General features: G+C 42.3%; 1 protein-coding gene across 4 annotated transcripts; it reads left to right on the top strand.

Annotated features, from left to right (window-relative positions):
* Nucleotides 1–4: 4 nt before the first annotated feature.
* NAA50 (N-alpha-acetyltransferase 50, NatE catalytic subunit) lies at nucleotides 5–22330 on the top strand. 4 transcript variants are annotated; one of them, XM_064644522.1, is made up of 6 exons: nucleotides 120–224; nucleotides 10796–10907; nucleotides 14258–14391; nucleotides 14861–14980; nucleotides 15911–15977; nucleotides 18388–18713. In XM_064644522.1, exons 2-6 carry the CDS (start codon nucleotides 10876–10878, stop codon nucleotides 18566–18568), a joined length of 534 nt encoding a protein of 177 aa, XP_064500592.1. In that variant the 5' UTR covers nucleotides 120–224; nucleotides 10796–10875; the 3' UTR covers nucleotides 18569–18713. The 4 variants fall into 4 exon arrangements, with proteins under 4 accessions (XP_064500593.1, XP_064500594.1, XP_064500592.1 ...); XM_064644521.1 differs by having other exon boundaries at nucleotides 14255–14391; XM_064644523.1 differs by lacking the exon at nucleotides 10796–10907 and having other exon boundaries at nucleotides 5–224; nucleotides 14255–14391; nucleotides 18388–22330.
* The last annotated feature ends 252 nt before the right edge of the window (nucleotides 22331–22582 follow it).

Below are 22582 nucleotides of genomic sequence, written 5' to 3'. Positions count from 1 at the left end.
GGGGGCGCGCGCGCGGCGTGAGGTGAGGGGTCAGCGGGGCGGGGCGGGGCGGGCGGAGGCCCATGTGGAGCGGGAGCGGGATCGGGATCGGGAGTGGGAGTGGGATCGGGAGGAGACTGAGGCGCCCGCGCTGAGCACGGCGAGGCCGGAGCCGCACCCGCATCGCCGGGCCCTGCACGCAGCCAGCGCGGAGGCCAGGCAGGCCGCGGACGCACCATGAAGGGGTGAGTGCGGGGCTCGGCCCGGGCCGGGCCCGCCCGGGCCGCCCGGCAGCAGAGCGGGGAGCGGGAGCGGGGCGGGCCCGGGCGCTGCGGGCCAGGCACGGCGGACGGGAGGCGCGGGGTACCGAGCGGTGCCCCCGCCTCGGAACTTGAGGGGTGTCGCCGCGTCCCTCCCGCCCTCGGGGACGGGGCTTGCGGGGGCGAGTGCAGGGGGAGCCCCTCTTGAGGGAGAAGAGCCGGCGGTGCAGGAGCGCCCCGCGGGAGCCCCCGTACTCTCCCGGCTGTGCCGCCGCCGGAGCGGGAGCTCCGGGCGCGCCGCGCCGGGGACGCGGGACGGGGCGGCTCCGCATGGTCGGGGGGATCCCGCCCTGCGGTGTCCGGGAACCCGCACAGCGGACGGGGATGCGGGCCCCGCTGTCGCCCCTGCCTGGCTGGGCTGCCGTCGTTGTGTGGCAGTAGCGAAGAAGCGCCGCTCGGTCGGTGCGAAAAGGCTGCCAGCCTCGGGTGTGTGTGATTTTGCAGCGCTGTTGTGTGTAATGTCCCCTTAGCACTTTTTGTCGGGTTTTAAGTCTTTAATTGCTACGTGGAGGCTGTACGGCGTGGATGGATGACAAACGAGCTGTGTTCTGTGTCACGTTTCTGTAGCACGCTGCTTTCGGCCTGCCATCACTTCTCTGTGGCTCTTGAAAACCGGAGATTTCAGGCGTGGTTGGCTGAAACACTGATTTCCTGCTCAGTGGGGGCAACGAGGTGCCGTGTTTGAGCAGGAGACCGGAGGCCTTTAGACTCTCCGTTCTGCTTTGGTGTCAGATGACCTGTCTGACCTTGTGCAGGTCACTTTGGGACAGGTTTTTCAATGTTGGTTAAATCTCCTGATGTTTATTAATTTCAGCATCACTTTCAGCTCCATGAAATGTGATCGTTCCACTCCTGTACCTCACTTTCTTCATTCTCACAAAGGAAGCTTTCCACAGCTGCTTCTCAAAAGAGCATTAAACCAGTCCCCTTGAAACTGGTGTTATGCAATGATGGGTATTATTATTCCAGTTTGGCAGCTTAAGGCAGAGTGAATGGAAGCTGAAGCACTTAAGCTTTTACTAAGAAATGGTAAGGGTTTTAGCTTATTAGCAGTTGGGGTGAGGTCACACAAGACTGCTTGATAACAGACTCTTAGCTGTTTCTTACAGCATGTAAGCAGCTTCAGACATCGTGGAGGGCTGGCAGGTGTCTGTAGAAAGAGGCTCAGCGATGATTGCAAATAAATTGACTCTCAGCTGACACTAAATGGGTGTGTTTGGGGTATTGGACAACTCTTTATCCACCTGCATGGAACGGGGCACCCCCACTCTTAGTCACCTTGTAATGAGGACGGTGGATTTGTGAGGAGAGCAGCAGCAGGATCAGCCCAGGAGAGGTGGCAGTTGATGTGATTGTTGTTCTGCAGCGCTCCCGACAGAACTGGGTTTCCTTTTATCCTTTGTTGACCGTCCTGCTGTTTGCTACAGCTTAGCTTTGCCTTGGCCGTGTGTCAGTTGTGGGACAGGATTACTGGGACCTGGATGTGTGAGGGTTGTCCGGGCGTGTCCGGCTGGAACCGTGGGGGTCTCCTGGCAGGTCACAGCCAGAGCTGTGCACTGTGCTGTGGTGCTCCTCAAGGGGCTGAGCGTGGCTGTGCTTGCCCTGCTCGGGAGTTCTCATTTTGTGGGGCTTTTTACCTTTTGTAACTTTTTTAATAAAAAGCTATGGAGTAAAAACCTACATACCCCTCTTCTGCTTTCAGAGCACCAAACTTTATTTCTGTTACTTTACTTTCACTTAGAGGCAGTTTTATCACTGGTTCAACTTCAAGACTTATTCTTTGGGCTCTGTACTCTGTGCTTTTCTGGTACTCCTTCATCTCTTTGAAGAGATATTCGTGTCTTGCCAAAACACTGTTAGCACCACGCAGCAAGCTCTTGTGCAGAATAAATTCATATTCTTGTGCAGATTCTCATATTGAATCCAGGTGTTCTCTGAAATTTCAAATAGAGGCAAATACGCCAACAGAACTCAAATTGAAAAATAACCCCATTTAAATACAATGAGAGACCCAAAAGACTAGAGAATGTTTCAAAAGGAATATATAAATTATAAAGGGGTACTTTGAAACAAGTCCAAATTGTTCGTCAAGTTACAAAGATCGGTGAAGATCCCTAAAGTACTGTCAGAAGATGGCTCTAAAAATAGATCTAAAGCTTCAATTCCCCACATACAGAAACTGATGTGCTCGAAGGGATCTGGTCTGTCTTTAGTATTGAATCCAAAATTGTGGATAAGTCCTTTTGAACAAACTGACTCCATCTGAGCACTTTTTCTGGGAGCGTATGTGTTGCATTGTAACCCACACCGCAAAGGACAGAGATGATTTTGGGGAGCGCTAAGACACATAATGTCAGCTGTAATTACGAAGAGTCTGCTTGGGCAGAAAAAGAATTAAAGAAGAAACTGTCAAGTTCACTGACATTTTGAAATTTCAGATCTATAGGATTCAGATCTAAACATGTTTCTTGCAGCCCTCTTTCTTAGCTCTCTGAGTTCAAAATAGCACATAGATATGTGTTAATAATGGATAGCAGGTTGTAATGTCTGTTACCTCCTCTCCTAAGGACCTCTGGTTTCAGAGATAGTTTTTTGCTTTCTCAGCTGCTTAAAATTTTGTGAGTTTTCTCTTATTTGGTGAGTTAAACAGCTTCTGAACTGGTAACTGCTATTAGCTCCCACCTGGTTTTACTGGTGATACTTAGCTTTATGTTCGCTCTATCTTCACCTTCTGAATGATTTCAATAGTGTAGAGTCTCATATGTTTCCCTCTTTTTCTGAAACGTGGCTTGAGAAACTGAGGTAATTCACTGTTCTGTTGGGGAGCCTCATGATTCTCTAGAGATTCATTTCTTTTTTCATTTATTGTATTCCTAAATGTTGTTATTGTTAGTTCTGGAATTTGAAAATCTATTTTAGAACATGAGGAAAAATACCGGTGGGAGGGACTCGGGTTCTACTGTGTGTAGTAATTTGGCTGTTTTTGTAGAGCAGATGTAAATAATGCTCCCTGCACTTTGCTACTTTCAGGATGTTGATTCACTTGTTGCTCAGTGTTTTTGTATTTTCATTACAGTCCTTAAGCTACTGGTTTTAAGGAGAAGACAAAATCTTGCATTGATTCTCGAGCATTTGCTTATTGCTGTCTGTGACCTGTTGATATCTTAAAGGAAGGGTACATTTCTGAGCTGTTTCAGTTCAGATGAAACCTGGGAGACTAAGGCATCCAGCCTTCCCTAAAGACCACGTTACATGAGGGTACTGCAGGACCTTCATGCTCCATTGTGTGCATGTACCCCCTGCGTGACGGGACTGTCAGATGCATTGAGCACGTAGTGCATGTTCTGAGCAGGGCCCAGTGCCTGTGATCCTGTGCATATGCATTGTCACATTGACCAAACTCCAGTTTTGATGGGAAACACCTGTGGGATTGTCATGTGGCAGCACGTGCTGAGCCACGTGATGAAAAACTGATTGAAAAGAGAGCAAAGTGCTGTGTGTTAAGGCACTGCCTCAGAAAGTAAGGTCCACTGCTTTTGAGTAAGAAATTCCTGGAAGAGTGCCTCTCACTTTTACGTGTTTACAGTTATGTCTCGGGTTTTGTAGTTTCTAAGGGTCCTCACTTGCTGCAGAAGAGTCCTTAAGGCTGCATGTTTCATAGCAGGTATCTGCTGCCACAGAGACCTTCCTAACCCAGAGGCTTTCCAGGCTAGTGCTATTCTGGCTGCCTTTGTAGGAGGGACATCACAGCTGAGGAGTACTGAACATAACAGAAACATAGCTAGTGTTTTTAAAATACAGGGAATCATTATGGTAAACTGGTATCTCTGCTTGTTTGGCCAGGATTCACAAAGTAAACCTTTCAAGGTCCTGAAGCTGTGCGTGTTTCTCACGAGAACAGGGAGAGTTTTTTCTCTCCTGAGTTAGTGTGATGGAATTTGTGCAGAGCTGTAGATTTGCTTCCATTCGTTAGGCACAGTGCTGAGCTTAATGTATATGGGAGGAAGTTCCAAGTTTATGAGAAAACTGCTGAATTGTCATATGCACTGGAGACAAAAAAAGGTAATTGAGCTTGAAATTCATTGTTTATTTTTAGTCTTTTTCTGAACCTAGAAATGTCCAAGTGTGAGCCATACTCTCTGCATTTAATTTCATAGATGGTAAATTTAGACCTTGCCTATATGGATGCTTACAAATGGCTTAATAGCTTCTAAATGAGTTTATAAAAAACTCAGTACGGTTTATTATAGATACTTTAACCTGATTTATAACTCTTACCCTTTTTGAGTTTAATTCCATAACCAGATTAAGACATTCCACGAAGTAGGAAGGATTGGGAGGGTAGGAAGGTAACGTAGGGGTTGTGGCCATTTTATTGAAGCACTTCAGAACCCAATCTTGGCTTTTGAGTGCTGTTTGACCATTCAGTTCTTTTTGCATGTATATGTGGCTTGTTAATATATAGATTGGCTTGCTAGTTTTGGACACTTCTATGAAAAATATAGTATCTTTAGTTAATCACCAAATACCACAGACTCTGCTGCCATCTCCTGAGGACAAGAAATGATGCATCCTCCTTTGCCACATTAAATCTCTTCTAAAATGGGGAATAATGGGTGATGGCTGAGCCAGAAAAATACTTTTATCCAAGTGGAAATTATTCAGAACTTGAAGAGCCTGCCCATTTGGCAACCATCAGAAGTGTTCAGCCCAATAATCCGAGAAGGCGCTAGATATTTTTACCTAGTGGAGGTGAAGGAGAGAACAGAAGTTGGATCTTTGGGAATCAGTAAGAGAAGTGCAGTATTTCCTTACATCCCTACTTCTCTAAGTGAGGCAGGGAATGTCAGGATTACTTTCTGCTCCCTGCTGAAAGAGGGGAAGGAAAAAAGTGGTGTATGTGGAGTTCTAAAGCAGCACAAGTTTGTCAGGAGAGAGATTTGAGATTGGAAGCAGTCTACGCACAGAAGAATACCCAGTGAAACTAGTTAGACTCTTGGACTAACTAGCTAGAGACTCTTGAACTTGAGGACCTGAGAGTGGAGAAGCACTGCACTGAAATGGGATAACTGTACTTGTATCAAAGCATATTGAATTAATTCATTATGGAAAGGACATTAAACAAGGCTTTATAGAAAACTGAGCTAAAACCATTTCCACAACAGTGCCCATACTAGGTGACTAGGATATTTGAATTTTCCTAGGGGCAGAGGTTTTTTTTCTTTAGTTAATTGAAAATAAAGTACTGTACTGCATAGTAAGATCTTCATGCATGAAGTACTTCTGAGCTCACTTGGCCTTCCTTCTCCCTCTCCCTGTTCTTTTCCAGGCTCCATGTGATTTTTGGTCCTTAGCAGACTAGAATCTCTAACCCTGAAAAATTTATGATTTCCACCGTCTGAGCATTGTATTTATGTTCTCCTGAGAATATGGGGTGAGGGGTGAGACCCAGGGCAGTAATTGAAGGCTTATGAAAGTTTTCTCTACATGGTACTTGAAATCACTTGTCAGTAAAGATCACAAATTAGGTTGAAAATTGCAGTTAAAGGAGGCTTGTTTGGTTTTAGCTTTTTAGCACAAATTTTCATTTGAGAGCAATTCTTTCTTATTGAAAATTGGGAAGGGGGGAAATAGCTGTTTTTGCTTGTAAGTTAGGTGCTTACAATGATTGTTGCTTTAGAAGTGTTTTAAGGTAGGCACATAAAACTGATAGCACATTCTGTTAATTTTTCACAGTATGTTATTAATATAATGTGTCATTTGAACACCTTAAAAAACCCACCAGTCTGGGACTGACATGCAAAGGCAGGAAACTCATAATGACCTGACTTTATTTTTAGTTGTTCTAATGGACACAGGCATTTGTGAGAAAAGGTGTTTCAGTGACCTACAGAAATAGTTTGTGAAGCAGAAAAATAATTTTCTCCTGATATGTCAATTCTATAGTTTGTTGTCTAATGTACATACCAGAAGTGCCCTCGAGCTATATTTATGTAAATAAGGTACTTTGTAAACCCAGCATCACTTCTATTTTGAATTTGAATGTAAGCCTGTGTTCTTTCCTGATGATCATTAGGTACTTCATGAACACTAATTAGTGAAGGATCATGATCTCCTGGGAGGCAAGTGAAGGTTATAATTTTTGTATCTGGGGACACCAAGGGTATGGAAAAGGGCAGTAATCTATAAGATATCTCGGGATATAGGTAACGGAGACACAAAATTATTTTTGAGCAAAGCTTTTTTCAAACTAGTGAGTACTGCTTTGCAATCATGGATCAAAATCTGAATGTTCTGTGAGCTTACTTGACTAATAAGGAAACGTGGTTAGGTGAGCAATGGAGAGCTGGGATTTCTGGCAGCTCTTTATCTGCTGTATGATCATAGGCAAGTTGTTTCCTCTTTCACCTGACTTTGATGTACCTGGGATAGGCAGAGTTAAAATCTAGGCCTTGACCTTGTGAGGTGCTCTGAAGCATCAGAGTGCTATAGGCAACAAAATGATATGTGTAGGGCTGCTTTTTTGTTGTAGACCAGCTGTATTTATTTCTGATATTTTGGAGTTTGAAAAGTCTGTCAGCTGGACATGGTGATTCCTGTTTTTTGTATCCAGATGCAGAATGAGTTAACTTCTAATTTTCTTAGGAAAGTTTATTTTTATTTGACACTTGTTGAAGTGACCTCACTACCTCCCCTTACACTTGCATAATCTAGGTTGCTGAGGTGCTTCATGATTGTGCTGCTACTTTAGCTTTAGGGTTGTCTTTTTTTGGAGGGGGAGGGTTTGGTTTTGTTTTTTTGAGATCATGGTTGAGCGTAGATTTGAGGTCTAGTACAACTCTTAAAGAACTTTTTTAAAATGGAAAAACTGTGAGGCTGTTATTGCATAACTTTGCTTCTTGCATGTGGAGACTGGCCAGGTTTTGTAGGTTGAAGCAGAATGAAATATCCAAATAAAATGAAGAAACTTGAATGTAATATGCTGTGCATTTGTTGTTGGGGTTTTTTTTTTTGTTATAAATGAGGGAGGCAAGGAGGATCTGAAGTGTGTCTTGGGGAATAATGATGCGTGACAGTGAGATCCATTAGAATTACAAGTCTTGAATGAAGTCGTCTGATAATTCTGATTCTAAAATTGCTTAGCTTTATTCTGTACATCACTGTGCCCTTCTGCAGGCCAGCATACAGCCAGGAGTAACTTCCAGCAGAGTATCAGGTGTCATGCAAATACATGTTTTCAGTAGTAAGTGGGGCTAAAGAAGATCAGGGGGACTCAGAGGCAAATTGGTAAGATTTTTCCATGCTAGGTTTGCACATATCCTTCTGGTTTCCTGACAAGTGACGCAGAGTAGATATACAGCCCACAGATCTTGGAGATAATTGAAAACATACTGGTCTGCCCACAAGAACTAGACTAACTTGTGTGCCTAGCAGGACAGCTCATCTATTAAAAAACAAACAAACAAAACAAAAACAAAGCAAACAAAAAAACCCCAATGATCCCAGAACCCAAAACACTGGAGAGGCTCATTTGGCCTTGGAGTTAACTCTAAGCAAAGCCACACCCTTCAGGTCTATAGCTTTCATCATTCTGGTTTGGTTTTATTTTATGAGTGGATTATCCTGTCTAGACTCCTGCTTTGACTTGGAAGCCGGAATAGAAGCAGTAAAGCTTAGCTGGCTGCTTGGCAGGTGACAAACCTCCTCTGAAGTCCTCTTAATTTGTTAGAGCTCATTTCTCCACGCTCCCTCTCCTGACTGACGGTACCTCAGTAAGTTTTGCAAGTTTCAGATACAGCTCTGCTAAATTTAGCACGCCAGATGCCTTCAATAAGCCGAGCCCAGCTATCAGTTGCGTGGAGATCTGTTTCAGTCAGGCACATCCCTCTGGGGAGAGACTTGCACTATTTAAAGTTGAATGAGACTGAGATTCTGACAGCATTAAGAAACTCAAGATTCCCCTTTTTTCTCCCTGATGTTCATTCTAAACAAGTATTCAGTGCTCGATATTCCCTGGAACTGAATTTGTGTTTCCTCTTGAACTGTAATTCTGGAAATTGGCTGTTTCTTGAGCTGTCATTCTGTGTAGCAGTTCTCCTTTGGGATATGTTGAGCAGCAAAAGGCAGTCTTAGTGTAAGTAACACTAATGTCTCGTTTAGCCTGTGTTACTTCCACCATTATAAATTCAAGACACTGCAGGAAAAATAGACTGTGTTTAAATAACAGGCCTGTAGTAAGCTGCAGGTAGAGGAATGCAACTGCACTGGGACTAGTTGGAATTGCATTTGTCTCTACAAAAAGTGTGAGGTTTTTTTCTAGCCAGTGCCTGAAGGATACTAGGGCACTGGCATGCAAGAGCAGAAGTGTTAATGCCAATGTTCTGGGCATGCATCCAGTTTCAGTAACTGGTGCATGTCACCTCACTAAAGTCACACTTCCATTTGGATTTTGTGGATCACTCCTCACTTCTGCTCTAACATCGCTAGGCAGTGTTGCCGTGAGCTTTTAATGGATAGCAGCCTTATGCAGCAGGAACCGGTTCCCTTTACTAGTGAAGTTTCAGTGTTTTTTCCGCAGTAACCAAGTCACAGAATGTTGCAGTTGTGAGAAATGCAAGGATCCTAGGATATTGGTTAGAGCCTGGTGCTAACAATGCCAAAGTTGTGGGTTCAATCCCTGTATGGGCCATTCACTTAAGAGTTGAACTTAAAGATCCTTGTGGGTCCCTTCCAACTCAGAATACTCTGATTCTGTGGTATGTCAGGAAAAGGCTTCTGGTAGAGACAAGAAAAACTTATTGCCGTTATACAAGACAATAGGAAGTGTTTGGGGGTGCTATCAGCAGTTTTGATTAGCTGTGTTTAAGGAAAATTAACTTTTAATTTGAAGGAATGTAAAGAAGAGCTAGTATGAGAATAGTGGGATTTGAGAGCCAGTCTTAGAGGAGGCCAGGAGCTTGGCTTTGGTTAGAAGAAGGAAAGCATAAAGAGATCATAACTCTCTGAAAAGGCACGTGTGATGGGCATTATTGGTAGCCATCATCTACAGACAGCATATAGGTAGGCTTGAGTGCTTTTAGGATGGAAATCAGAAGAAAGCCTAACTATGAGAATAATGGTATCTTGGGAACAGCCTTACAGTGGAAGATGTTTAAGCAGCTTCAGAGGGCTGTTATTCCATCAAGGAAAGGGTATGGATTTGTAGAACGCTGTAGTAGTAAGAGGCCTGACATGATGACCCAGGAGTCCCTCATTCTGCCATGTTAAAAATAGTTGCTTGGGGTGGGTGGTTGACTTGTTCCAGAAGTTAAGATGGAGTACAGTTGACTATTGCATGCTCCATGGAGTGCCATTTGAGATGTAGGGTGTCAGCAGTGTGTATCTTCTTAGTAATATTGGCATCATAGAGTCAAATAATCTGTTAGGGAAGGGCATGTCCCTTCTGGATGCTTCAGGCTCTGTACACATCTTTATGTTCTGCTAATTTGGGCTCATAATTTATTTTTTTTCTTTGCAACAGCAGAGGATAGGTATTTCTGATACCTCTGCTGAGTGGGAATGCATAGGACTGGCCTAGTCAGACCTTAGCTGACAAGGTAAACTTATGTTACCAATTTGGCTGAGAAGTAGCTTGAAGAAGCAGGTCTAGTTGTAACTAGCTGTTAAAATCAAAAAAACTAACCAAAAAAAAAAAAGTAAAGGAAAAAAGTAAAAAAGCCCCACAAAGGTATTTGCTTTACTCCAGTGAAAGGAAGGGAGTGATCATTTTGTGTCCTTTGTTACAGGTGCTTTGACTTGGATATTTGGAATAGTTTTTTTAAAATCCTTAAAGGTATGTTGTTCTGTAAATGATAAAGTGTGGCACCGTATCAACTAGACATTGTACTGTGTTCACAGGTGTACTGACAGATCTACATCCCCGTGCTGCTGTTGCACAGTGCTTCCAGGTTACACTGGGGCAGGCTGGCACTTCTGTTCAAGAACCAGCAAGTTCTGCCTCCGGCAACTTGTTTTCTCTTTATGCTGGCAGAAGACTTGTGTGGTGAACCCAGTCAGGGGACTGATGTGGGTTAAAACTAAACTTTTCTGTTTTTGGCTAGGTTAGTTTTAATTGGTGTTGGTTCACCACATTGTTGCACAAATGTTTGTGCCAAAAAGAAGATGGGAATGTGTGGCTTGGGGACAGCAAGACTGCTGCTTTTGGCAGCGGTGCCAGCTTTCCCATGATTTTACTCAAGGCCACAGTGGCACTTTTGCCACATTGTCCTCAGGCAAAATGATGAACTCTCATGATGTGGGTCTTCCTTTCCACATCCTCATTTAGTTTGCTTATTAAATGTTTTTGTGCGTAATTGATGTGGTGCTGATTTAATCAGCTAGTACTATACATTAAAGTAATTTATGGTTTTAGTGCATACTATTTAAGCAGATGTATTTAGCATATTGATTTATGCTTCCTGCAGTGTTTCTCAAACCCTTTTCATATTTTCCTCCAGGATAAAATATTGGCCCTGGTGCAACTCTCAAGCAGCGAGGAACCAGCTAGTGACAGAGCACAGGAGGCAGGCAGCAGGAGATGGCAGGAGGCAGCAGTGAATGTGGCAAGTGGTGAGAGATAGAGGGGGGAAGTCTAAGGGCTCTAGGAAATCTATCGACAAGTGCCTTTTAGACACCTACTTCTGGAGCTCATTCCTCTGGCCTGATGCCAGCCTCAGAGGGGATGTCTCGGCTCAGCAGCTACCAGCAGCCTTGGACTCTGCTTCTGCATTTATTTATTTATTTATTTATTTATTGTCTGTCTGAAACCTTCTTGGTGAAGGTTTGTCTTCTGGCCATGGTCCTTTTCTTAGACATCCTGCCCTGGCTGCCTGTGATAATATATCTGTGTCCTGTTGCACTGTCATCATAAATATTTCACAGTGACTGCCTTCTAATGCCTCATTTGTTTCATTAGTAACTAATTAATTTTAAAATAATATTAGAAAATGCACTACCTGATGATGGTCTATGTCAGAGATTTTTGCTCGAGTATCAAAAGGGACTTCCTGTATAACAACTTTGCTGTGAGTTCACCACTTTGCTGTGAGTTCATCATGCTAGCATTGCTGATCTATGGAAGCTTGGAACTATTGATATGAAAAAAAGTATCACCAAGGTTAATATATTATTTGGAGAAGAGGTCTAGACTTTCAATGACTAAATATGAGTGTGAGATTTGTCTCCTCTCTCACTGACCTCCTACACTGCAGCTAATCTGGCCTACCTGGGAAGTTGAGACCTGCTCCCTTTGGTTTCCACTCTGATGCAAATGACAACAAAAGAGGCTGTTCATTCTCTTCCCTTCTAGTGCAAGATTACTGAGGTGCTCTACTCCAGCAAAACTGGAGACAGAAATATACCCAGGAACAGACATGCCACAGTTTTGTTCCTGCCTTTTGTGAGGAAGAAGTAGCAGCATTGCTGGCTGGGATTAGAAAAGGGCACAACTTGCCTTCTGTGTACCTGAAGAAACCCTGCCATGCTAGGCTGAACAGCTGGGCATAAAGCAAGCATTACAGTTTCTCCATCATCTGATAACTTCTGTGGTGTGAGGAGATCATCCTTACGAGCTCAGAAGTTATTGTGTGTTGGAGTAGCATTATCAAAGGGACTCACACAAATGGCAAACATGAAGAAAGGCATCTTGAGAGCAAAAATAATCTAGAAATTGGAAAAGGCTGTGAAACAAAGGGCTGGTTGTCATAGGACTCACAGAAAAGAGATACTGTAGACTATTTCAGCACAATGTAGTGGCTTATAGCAAGAAACTTTAGACATATAACCTCTTGTTTTTGCCTATAGTATGCCTGGGTATCTTGACATGGATGAAATGCAAGAATATGGAGTCTCTTGCTTCTTCTGTCATTATTGAAATCACTGTTGGAGAACATACTGTCCACATAGTGAGATGTCTCTCAGGAGATGGCTGTACAACTGAGCAGAGCTTGAGGACAAACTGCAAGGATTCATTGCTTAGCAATTGCCTTTGCAATTGGAGGAAAAAGGTTGACATGTGCAGTGTGGTGGGGGGAAGATAGATGAGGAGCTGCCTGGAAGAGTTTGCAAGAACCCATACTGACATGAGATGCTTGAAATCAGGGGGCTTTTTAATCTCTTTGGCAAATGCGTGACAAAAAGGTTAAACTTTGGAGTGAGCAAAGTTGATGTGTAAATGCCATCCGTTAATTCAAAGTAGTAACTCGGACATATTAATGTCATGGAGAATTACAAAATTGTCAATTGTCCATTTATGCTTGGTGGTCCTCTAAAAGATAGGCCCTGCTGACAAGTTGTTTAGCTTCTGTAGGGAACACTAGGGCGATTGCGTCATGCCGGAGGGCGGGCAATGGTGAGCCTTGATATCTCTGCAGAACTGAAAACTGTATTCTTTGTTGTAAAAAGAGAATGTAGGTGTGAAGGTAAGTTATGATTCTTGAAGTAAAGGTTAAAGGCTCCGTTCCTGTAGCTTTTTCTGATAGTTTTTCAGGCTGCACTACAATGCTCAGAGAGCGTTGTGCATTTATCACCCATCATTGGTAGTGGCAACTAAAACTGATATCTAGAGTATTAATCATTTAAGGGGGTTTTTATGTATAACCAAGGTCAGTTAATAAAACAGAGACAGATTATACTCTGCATCGCTTGTTGCAGTTCTTAAAGAAAAATAAGTTGTTGGGTATTATATCTTCTTAGTGTCACTGTGTTATTTAAATTAACTTGTGCTGTTGTGTCCTAGGGATTAACCTATCTGAAAAACAACCTGCCTAGGCACAAGAGACATTGGAGATGGAAAGCAGCACATTACTAGAATGAACTTCAAGCCTGATGTACAAAGCTGCTTCTTTGAAAATGGAATTTGATTTTTTTTCTAAAAGGCGAGCAGTGTCTCTCCTGCTGTTTGGGCAGAAAACAATCTAGTTGCCCATATGTACTCAGTAAAAACAGGGCTGAGGTGAACTGAGAATTCTTTGCATTTCTAAGTCCATGTGTATTGGCTTTGTACCTGCCCTCTTATTCTGGTGACCATTTGGGAAATGATTTTGATTATCTTGGGTTTTTTATTTTTCATTCTTGTAGTCCTTGTTAAAACTGCTTACATTCACCTAGGAGCAGCTGATCTCTTTATTTTTCTTTGGTTTGTTTAGGTTTGCTTCTGTGTATATAGTGTTTCTGTCAGGAAGTTAGTATTAGAAAAGAGAGAAGCTTGGTCTGTTTGTTCTCAGTACAATTCAGTACTGGTATTTTAAAGTTGTGATTCTGCTCTCAAGTCAGCAGGAAGGATTACATCAGAGATGATCATAGTAGATGCAGATACCACCTTGAGAGGGGCACGCTTGCATATTAACAGGCTTAATATGTTTGCTGCACATGGTATTGTTGCTTTTTAGAGAAATATGTCTAGTAGTGACTTAGTCTTTGTCTAAGCATAAGCTTTATATTGATAGGTGGTAAAATTAAGGCTGTCTATGTAGCATGGATAAAGACTTCATTTCCTTGGTCTCTATTCTAGCTTTCTGTTCCTCTGGTATTTTCTTTGGGGTTTTCTTTTCTTTCCCCTTGTGATCTTGATGATCAGTGTGAAAATTAGCAGTATAAAGTTAAAGCTAATACTTCTGCAGAGATTTGTGTTCTCCTGTCTCCCACCCAAAGAAACCACATGTGGGCTATGGTGCATTAGTGTTAAGTGTGGCCTGAGAAATCTCTGACTGTATAGTACTGACTGAAATTAGGATTGCGAGTTATATCAGCCACCAACGTAAGACTTAATTGTATGGGTTGGACATGGCAGTTCAAATGTGTATTGAACTGATGATTAGGTGGGACAGTTCTCTAAGCATAAATAAAGTAATTCATTTTTTGTGTCCTTAAAAATTTTGCAGTGTGTCAGATGTTAAGCGTGTTTTGATTTGTTCCAGTAGCCGGATCGAGCTGGGAGATGTGACGCCACACAACATTAAGCAGCTGAAGAGGCTAAACCAGGTCATTTTTCCTGTCAGCTACAATGACAAGTTCTACAAGGATGTACTGGAGGTTGGCGAACTAGCCAAATTAGGTACAAGTGTTCTTGCCAGTAATTGTGGGCTATGGTGGCAGAAGTGCTCATCATTGCTGTCCATAATGATTTTGAACAGCAGCTCCTTCTATTTTGTTGTTTTACATCATGAAAAATAACTGTTTGGGAACTTCAAAAAAAGCAGCAGTCCCAACCTCAGAGGGTTTGTTTTCTAAATAGATTACATCCCACTGGGAATAGGCACGTTTTCTGTTTCAGCAGAAAACAATTGTGTGCTGCCAGCTTGCCTCCTGATGTCGTTGCTGGTTGGTTTGAATGGTAGTAAGCATCCACTGTGTTAGAGCTCCACTGGTAACTTCAAGTGTGAATCCACAATATATGATATTTTATCTGGATGGGAGAATTAGCAGGATGGGAGGGAGGAAGGAAGATCAAGGGTGTAAACGAAGGACCTGTATGTATAGTTTGAGATTTGTGACTGATAACCCTTTGTTTCTCTCCCTGGCAGCCTATTTCAATGATATTGCAGTGGGAGCAGTGTGCTGTAGGGTGGATCACTCCCAGAACCAGAAGAGACTCTACATCATGACACTTGGATGCCTGGCACCCTACCGAAGGCTAGGAATAGGTAAGGAGGATCTTTTGTATCTGAGTCACCAGAGAAACCAGGTTGCTGTGCAGCATTCTAGATGTGCTTTCAGGTTTTTAAAAGTTAGTGCACTTTTAGACCACTGGTTTCTTTGAAAGGGACTTGGGGGAAAGAATATGATTTATGATGTGCTCTTTTTTCCCTGCCTTTCAGAAATGGACTTTTTGTAGAATTTTTAATTCAGGATTTCAGATTATTTGAATTTTAACCATATTATCATATTATGATGTAAATACTCTGCTTCTATAGATGTGAAAATTGATGCAGAGAGATGAAGTAATTTGTTAACAGTATGTAGCCAGTATGCAAGTCACATGTGAATGGAGTACAACATTCCTTCATTGGCTTCTCCCTTCACTCTTCTAAATGTACGATTTTTCTGTTTGTTTTGTCTTTATCACTACTGATCATTGCTGCTCAGGGTAGTACCTGGTTTCTGTCTATACTGCATTTTATTCTTTGCTCCACCTTGCAAATACATAGGCCAGATTAATCAAGACCTTACAGTAACCCATTTGCTTTGATAAACTGGAATGAAAAGATAACTTTATTTTAAATTATTTTACTAGGTCTTTGGTAGAAAAACTTACCAGTGCTCTCACTGCTTTATACATTGTTTTGACCGTTTTTTGAGGTGAGTTTGAGACCTTGAAGCTGGTATTAAAATATGCTTCTGGGCTGTTGTGGGGTTTTTAATTTTCTTCAAAGCAACAATGAATTAAAGTTTGTGAGCAGTCAGAGAGACAGTGAAATGCCTGCACATCATGTTTTATTTGCCTTTTCTACTTCTCACAAGCTCTATCATTTTGGTCTACCTACAGTTAAGCTGCCTCTCCTCAAGAAAGCACCTAGCTAAGTACTTAATTGTGCCCTTCTGGTTTTCTGAAGTATCTGTTTACCTTTCGGCAGGAACTAAAATGTTGAATCATGTCTTAAACATCTGTGAAAAAGACGGCACTTTTGACAACATCTATCTGTAAGTAAAGGAGGTACACCCATGCATTTTTTGAGTAGATACAGGAGCAAAGGGAGGGAGATCCAAGAGCATTTTTAGTATGTATTTCAGTGGGGTAATGCAAAATCTTTTAAGTTCTAGCAAGAAAGCTAGGATTCATATTCTGGGCTTGTTGTGTGATGCTGAAAAAACCAAAAGCTTGCTTGCTTTACAAGGGTTTTTGCAAGTTTGCTGAATTTGAAAGTAGTTTAGTTACAAAATGATGTTCTAGAGCAAAATTACACTGTATGACCAAAAAATCTTTTTAGAAAGGATTTTATTTTTATCCTACAATGTCACCTTCAGTCTTGCATGCAGTTTTGATGCATTTGCCATCTGTCTGTTGTGACAGCACTCTGTGGGTTAGAACATCAGATCTGAGATGCTTGCAAGCACTCAGAGTTTACATTCAGTAGTAAGGCCAAACTTCCCATTCCTGCACACTGACAGGTCAGCTATTTGTGCAGCAACACAATAAACTAGATCAGTGCCCTCACCCAGCTGGGGAAGCTGTTTTCAGTTTTGTTTCTGGATGTTGTTTTTTGTTTTAGTGTGGTTTTGGGGAAGGTTTTTTGTGGGTTTTATTTTTCCTTTTTTTTTTAATCAACTGCACAAGCACTTGGCATGATGCAGACAAGAGAACAAGCACTGGGGTAGAGGACAGTCATCTTAATAGGTCCCCCTGGAAATAGAACCTGAAATCCATAGATGCCAAAGCCATGCTTCTCCTCTGCTGCTGGCTTCACACTTCTTGCTGTGCAGTGGTGTCTGTGCAATTACCAAGTGAGCTGATGCAGTTTTTGGCCTGATCACTTCTCTGAGCCAGCTTTTTCCTTGTCCATCACTGCCTGCTTACACCACTACAAGCACGATGCACTGCTAGGGATAATCCCACAGCAGGTATGGATGGATTTGTGCTGCCACAGAACTGCACCCTGAATTCTTGCCAGAACTGTTGAAGATGCTGAGTGAGGAGTGTTTCATACACTGATACCACTTTAAATGGAGTGACTTTCTCCTCAAGCTTAGTCCACCTCTACCATGGAGGTGCAAAGTCTTTCACGTCCTCTACTGTTGTTTATTTGTGCCATCTCTGTAAGAGGAACATGTGTTTTAAAGAGGAGTCTGAGTAAGGCTGCTTTTGGCTTGTATTCCTGCTCTCCTGCCTCAGAAGTGGTAATGAACTCTCTCTCAGATGCCTACTAATGGGACAGGGGCTTTCGTTTTTCCACCTTACTGTGTGCACAGTGAAGGGGCTGTTTGCTGGTTTTAATGCAAAAAGCCAAATCCTTCATAATCCTTCATTACACTTCCCAGAATAAGGATTCTGGGATAACAATAACCCTGAAAACTGGGCATAACAAAGTTCTTTTAGTGGCCCGTTGATTTTATTACTGTGTCTGGTGTTTGTGTGTATTCTATGTGAATATATTATTTATACAGCTTAACATCAGTGACTAAATTTGTCATTATTATGAAGTTTCCTTTTAGCTATTTGATGCTTATTGGGCTTAACACTGAGATCTTTTGTTTTGTTTTGCCTTTGCTTTCAGAGTTGCTTTGGTTCTATGGTTATTCAGCGTGTTGTCATGACAAAGTGATTCATGAGTTTGTGTGGTGTCCACTGAATTTTGGGAGTGTTTAATGAATGCCTTTTGAGCCAAACATTTTTTTTTCCTTTCTCTCTTTTCTTTTTTTTTTCTTTTTTTAATGAAACTTGTGCAAATAGATGTCCTAGTCACTTAAGATGTTTGTGTTGGAGGCCTTGAACTCTTGAAATTTGCTAGCAAAGTCTGTAAAACTCAAGGGAAATAGGTGAAAGGGGCAAGAAAGGGGAAAGGACTTTGTAGATCCATAAGGCTTCTTTGTGCTGCCATAGCTTTTTTATGAGGAGAGAGGGGTAGTTAGAAGTGAGCAAGGTGTACACAGTTGCCAGTTTTATGTTGCAGTGTGTTGGGATCACCACTTAGTCAGCTCCTTTGGTCATCTGAGAAGTATTTACTACAGGGTGTTAAAGTTAGCCCTACGGTGAAACTCTGTTATGTATTTCCACAAAATATCTGCCTTTTCCAGATTAAGAAAAATTGTAATTACTGAGGTAGTAGTGCTTTAGAGTCTCTCTGCTATTTTGTGTTCCTTAAAAGAGCTTTACTGAGGGGAAACATTTACTGCTGTTGGTTGCCATGGGCCATCCAGGAGCTGAGTGTTAGCTCAGAACTGATTTGGGAAGAGCAGAATTTCCAATCCTCAATTTACACCATTTTTCCTGTCTTTAGACAGCTAGAACAGCTAGAAGGAGCTAGGTAGCTCCTTTTCTTACCTTGTCTTTGACCGTTCTGGGTGTGGAGGCAGAATACTGATACCTGTCACTCTCTCCTCCCTTCTGTCCCAGGCATGTCCAGATCAGCAACGAGTCCGCAATTGACTTCTACAGAAAGTTTGGCTTTGAGATCATTGAGACGAAGAAAAACTACTACAAGAGGATAGAGCCCGCAGATGCCCACGTGCTGCAGAAAAACCTCAAAGCCCCTTGTCTTGGCCAGAATGCAGATGTGCAAAAGACCGACAACTGAACAAAACCCCAGCGGACACTTTCTTGCACTTGCTTGTCGCCAAATAAGGAAAGAGAGGCCTCTTGATTTTTTTTTTTTAGGGTTTTTTTTGTTTGTTTGTTTGTTTCTTACTCCACCGCTTCATCTTAATTATTTTTTTCTTGACCTCTCTCCAACAAAATGTAATGCTTCTTCCAAGGATTGTCCAATCATGTTTGGGGTTGGGTTTTGGTTGGTTTTGGGTTTGTTTTTTTTTTTTTGAGCTCTCCTTTCTGGTGGGGTTCTTTTTGAGGGGGCTTGTTTTTTGTTTTCTGTTGGGGTGGGAAAAGGTGTGCAGATCTCTTTTAAGTTTGAGGTGTGGAGGGCTTGAGCAGGTTATCCTGATGACAAGTTTCCTTCAGAATTACTCTTTCAGTAAGCAGAATGTAAATCCAATGGGGGGAAAAAAGGCAAAGCAATATCTTGTCCTTTGACTCCTACATTATCGTGTTTTTTATAACCTACAGGGTACTTTACTCTCCCCCAACCTTTGAATGTTACTTCAGTACTTCCCACTCTTCCTCTTAATCCCCCCCGCCTCAAAAAAGTATATTTAGTTCTTCCCAATATTTTTGAGTATGGCTTTTTCCTCCATCTTTTGCTGAGAAGGGTGGGCTACTTTACCATACCTTTTCATTCTGCCTGGGCTGATCTTTTTGAATGCTTTTTTAAATACTCCTCACCCAAGCTGGTGCTACACTTCTTAACTGACTGAGAGGAGAGTTTAGAGTGGTCTTTGTTTTTTCTTATTTTCATTTACCCAACTCCCAGCAGACTTCTGCCAGAGTAAAAGCTAGATCTGGTGCTGGCAAGAGTAACCTTGTAAAAATATGAATCCTGAGGCAAGACCCTTGCTTTAAAAATGGGTGAAATGCTGTAGGGCTCATTGAGAGTTAGTTTTACCTGCGGTGTTGGGATGGTAAAAGTGACTGTGACCACCTTACCAGCTTTGATCACATAACCAAGCATCTGTCTCCAGTTTGTTACAGCTACTAAACCTGTAGTGACACATCTAGAGATGAGGCAAGGGTTGAGGAAACCAGGCAGCAAGGCAGAGAAGGCAGACACGAGTCTGACCCTCGTCACATAGCTTTGCAGGGGTCTCCTGGATTTGCTTGGGGTTGGCTTGGCTTGCTGTGTTTATGTGCTCCTTCAGGAAGAGGTGGTGAAGAACTGCACAGTTTGCTCCTTTGAAGATTATTTTTCTCTTTCCCTGTTCAGTAGTAATAATGCAGTTCTCCTGTTGTGGGAGGGTGTTCATGGAGCACCGGAGAAAGCAGCGTATATTAGAGCATTTTATGGGTTTGGAAAATAGGCTGACTGGCTTCTTCCTAGTACTGTAAACTCAAGGCTACAGTGAACTGTACTAAGCTCTGCTTTGCATCCTTTCGTGCTCCTTTCCTACGCACTGTTGCCAGCGATTTTATGTATGCCAATATAAATACCAACTTGAGCTTGGACTCTTCTCCAAGCACCTGGGAAAGTGCACTGAGCTGAGACAACACCAACCTGCCCCATCCCCCAAGTAGATGCTGAACTGCGTTCCTTTCCTGTTTGCTTTTTAAAAGTTAAATCTGCATCTTGAATTCATCCACTCTGAAAGCCTCCAACCTACAGTGCGCATTGCAGCACACATCTGGTTAGTAGGTGCTGTCCAGTCATTAGAGGGGTGACTTGGGAACCAAGGATTCTAAGATGAGAGTTGTGGTGAGGCAAGGGATGGCACCCCTCGTTGCACATTATGTGGTCTTTGATACGCAGGGGGTGACTACATGAGCTGCTACGGAATTACTCCTTCTTTCCCAGAGGTATGTAGCGTTTGTTGGAGTGCATCTTGACTGACCTATGCTGGAAAACAGCTACTTAATTTGCTGGGTTTGCACTAATTGAGTCTTGGGGATGGGCAGATCGTTAACAACAGCCTGTCTGCGTGGCCTGAGCACCTGTGTTTGCAACACTCGGTGGCAGACTCTGGCTAGAAAGATGCAAACGGTTCCCTTGGCCAGAGGCAGCCTAGTTTTTGACAGAAGCTTATTTTCAGTAGGGCTAGGACCTGCTCACAGTGGTTATATTGGCCGTTCCAGCATCTTTCTAGAAGGGGGTGTATTGAAGCACAATTAGCTTGTCATATGCCAACATAGTTTCCCTGGCCATCTGTAGACCAAACCAAGAGAAGTATGTGGAGGGAGAGAGAGATAGTATTGTATTTGAGGATGTTTGTGCAGCACAGCTGTAACTCAGACCATAGCTGCCTCTGGTGCCAAGCAAAGTGCTCTTCATTCTTCTAGAACTAAGTGGTAAGTGTTTGGGTTGGGTAGATGGGTGTGGGGATATGAACTCTTAGGATTTGCTGTTGTCGTAGGCTTCCACAAATCAGTGTGTTTCACAGACAGTTTTCCTTCAGGTTTAAAAACACAAGTCTGATGTCTGAACTTACTTGGATTAACCTTTGTTTCTGTCTCTTTTTGCTTTGGGCTGCCATCATTCTATGAATGTATCCATGAAAACAATTCTTAAAGCTCCTATTCCACAGCAGACCTGCCTCATTGTAACTTCTTATAAAATGTTTTGTAGGAGGTGGAAGAGAGAGTAACCACAAATCTAAGACTCCTTTTCCCAGGCTATTAATCCTGGAAAACAGTTGTTGAATCTTGAATACAAGGTTTATTCTGAATCTCAGAGAAAGTTTTGTTCCCTGTACATGGATTAAGGGCAAGTGAAGGTCAGTAGTTCTGGATGACAAACACTTGTATTTTATTAGTATATCAACCATGGTGAGGGAGGGAGGAGAATGCTGTATCTTAGTGTTGTTACCCAGAGACACTGAAACTGTGTGAAGTATGGGCTTACTGCAGAGAACTTCAGTGACTTTGGTTGTTGCTGCAGCAGCGCATCCCTTTAGCTTGAAAATAGCAGCTTATGAACAAGTAAGTTTTTCAAAAGTTAGGAGTTTCAGTGGGGAAAAAAAACACCAGCACTTCCTGTTCTGGATGAAGATCTAGCAAGAAAAATGTGGGTGACTAACAGCTTTAGAGTGTAAATTGTGTATATACAAGTTATTCCTGAATCTCTGCAACTGGTTTTGTCCTATGTCGGTTAAGTATGAAGATATTATCTACGAAAAGACTCCTACTAGAGGAAACCATGGTACAGGAGAAAAAGAATCATCCAGAAGAGAGATCCCTCGTTTTTTGGAGGGGGAAGGGAGAGAATTTATTTTGTGTATACAGAAACTGGCTGAGTTTACATGATGCAGCTAATGGTTAAACCTGCCAACTAAATATGACATACTGTTACGATTGAAACAAACTTATGTGATATTTCGTTAAATCTTGATGGTGCCCTGTGTCTAGTAAAAATTTGATTCCCCAAATTGTTTTATTCTCCCCCATGTTGTAATCCAGGGTCAGCTGCTATGCACAAAGTCTGTGTTTTGTAAAGTGTTTGCTGACTTGGATGTTTCTTTTGAATCTGCAACTGCTTCCTGATTAATTTGGCTAAGACCACCCCTGGTCTCTTGAGTTTAAGGTTTAGTCAAAGGTATGCTGTTATGCAGTTTACAGATGAATTCTTAATGTTACAAGTTAAGTTGCAGGGGGAGCAAATTCTTTACAATAAGATGGTCCATTTTTAATCTATATCATTGCCCTTGTTGTACATCAGGAGCATGTTTTTGTTTTTCTCAAACTCTTTAGAAATACCGTTCAGAATAAACGTGCACTATTTGAGTTATGTCATTTACAACTTGTCATGTGCAATTTTTTGCAGTCCAGCTGTTTCCCTCTGAAATCAGATACAGAATATTCCTCAGATGTTTCATAAACTGTGTAGCACAGAAGATTTCTAACACAAACTGTGTGTTGGATTGCTGTGATGAATGCCAAGGGTGTCTGACAACTGAGGAGAGTGAGCTCTGTTTGTTTGGTTTCCCTGAAGTTATGAGCCTTTCCTCAGAAATCTTGTCCTATGGGGTGGAGGGGAGCATAGGAAGAGGAA

This window comes from Pseudopipra pipra, chromosome 2 (genome assembly GCF_036250125.1).
Source record: "Pseudopipra pipra isolate bDixPip1 chromosome 2, bDixPip1.hap1, whole genome shotgun sequence".
In the NCBI taxonomy this organism is placed as follows: domain Eukaryota; kingdom Metazoa; phylum Chordata; class Aves; order Passeriformes; family Pipridae; genus Pseudopipra; species Pseudopipra pipra.
This window is presented reverse-complemented; position numbering and strand designations above follow the sequence as displayed.

Coding starts and splice junctions, on each gene's coding strand:
- NAA50 (XM_064644521.1), top strand. CDS start 10,876: ATGGCAGGAGGCAGCAGTGAATGTGGCAAGTG. Junction 14,392..14,860: donor TGGCGAACTAGCCAAATTAG/GTACAAGTGTTC, acceptor TCTCCCTGGCAG/CCTATTTCAATGATATTGCA. Junction 15,978..18,387: donor ACTTTTGACAACATCTATCT/GTAAGTAAAGGA, acceptor CTTCTGTCCCAG/GCATGTCCAGATCAGCAACG.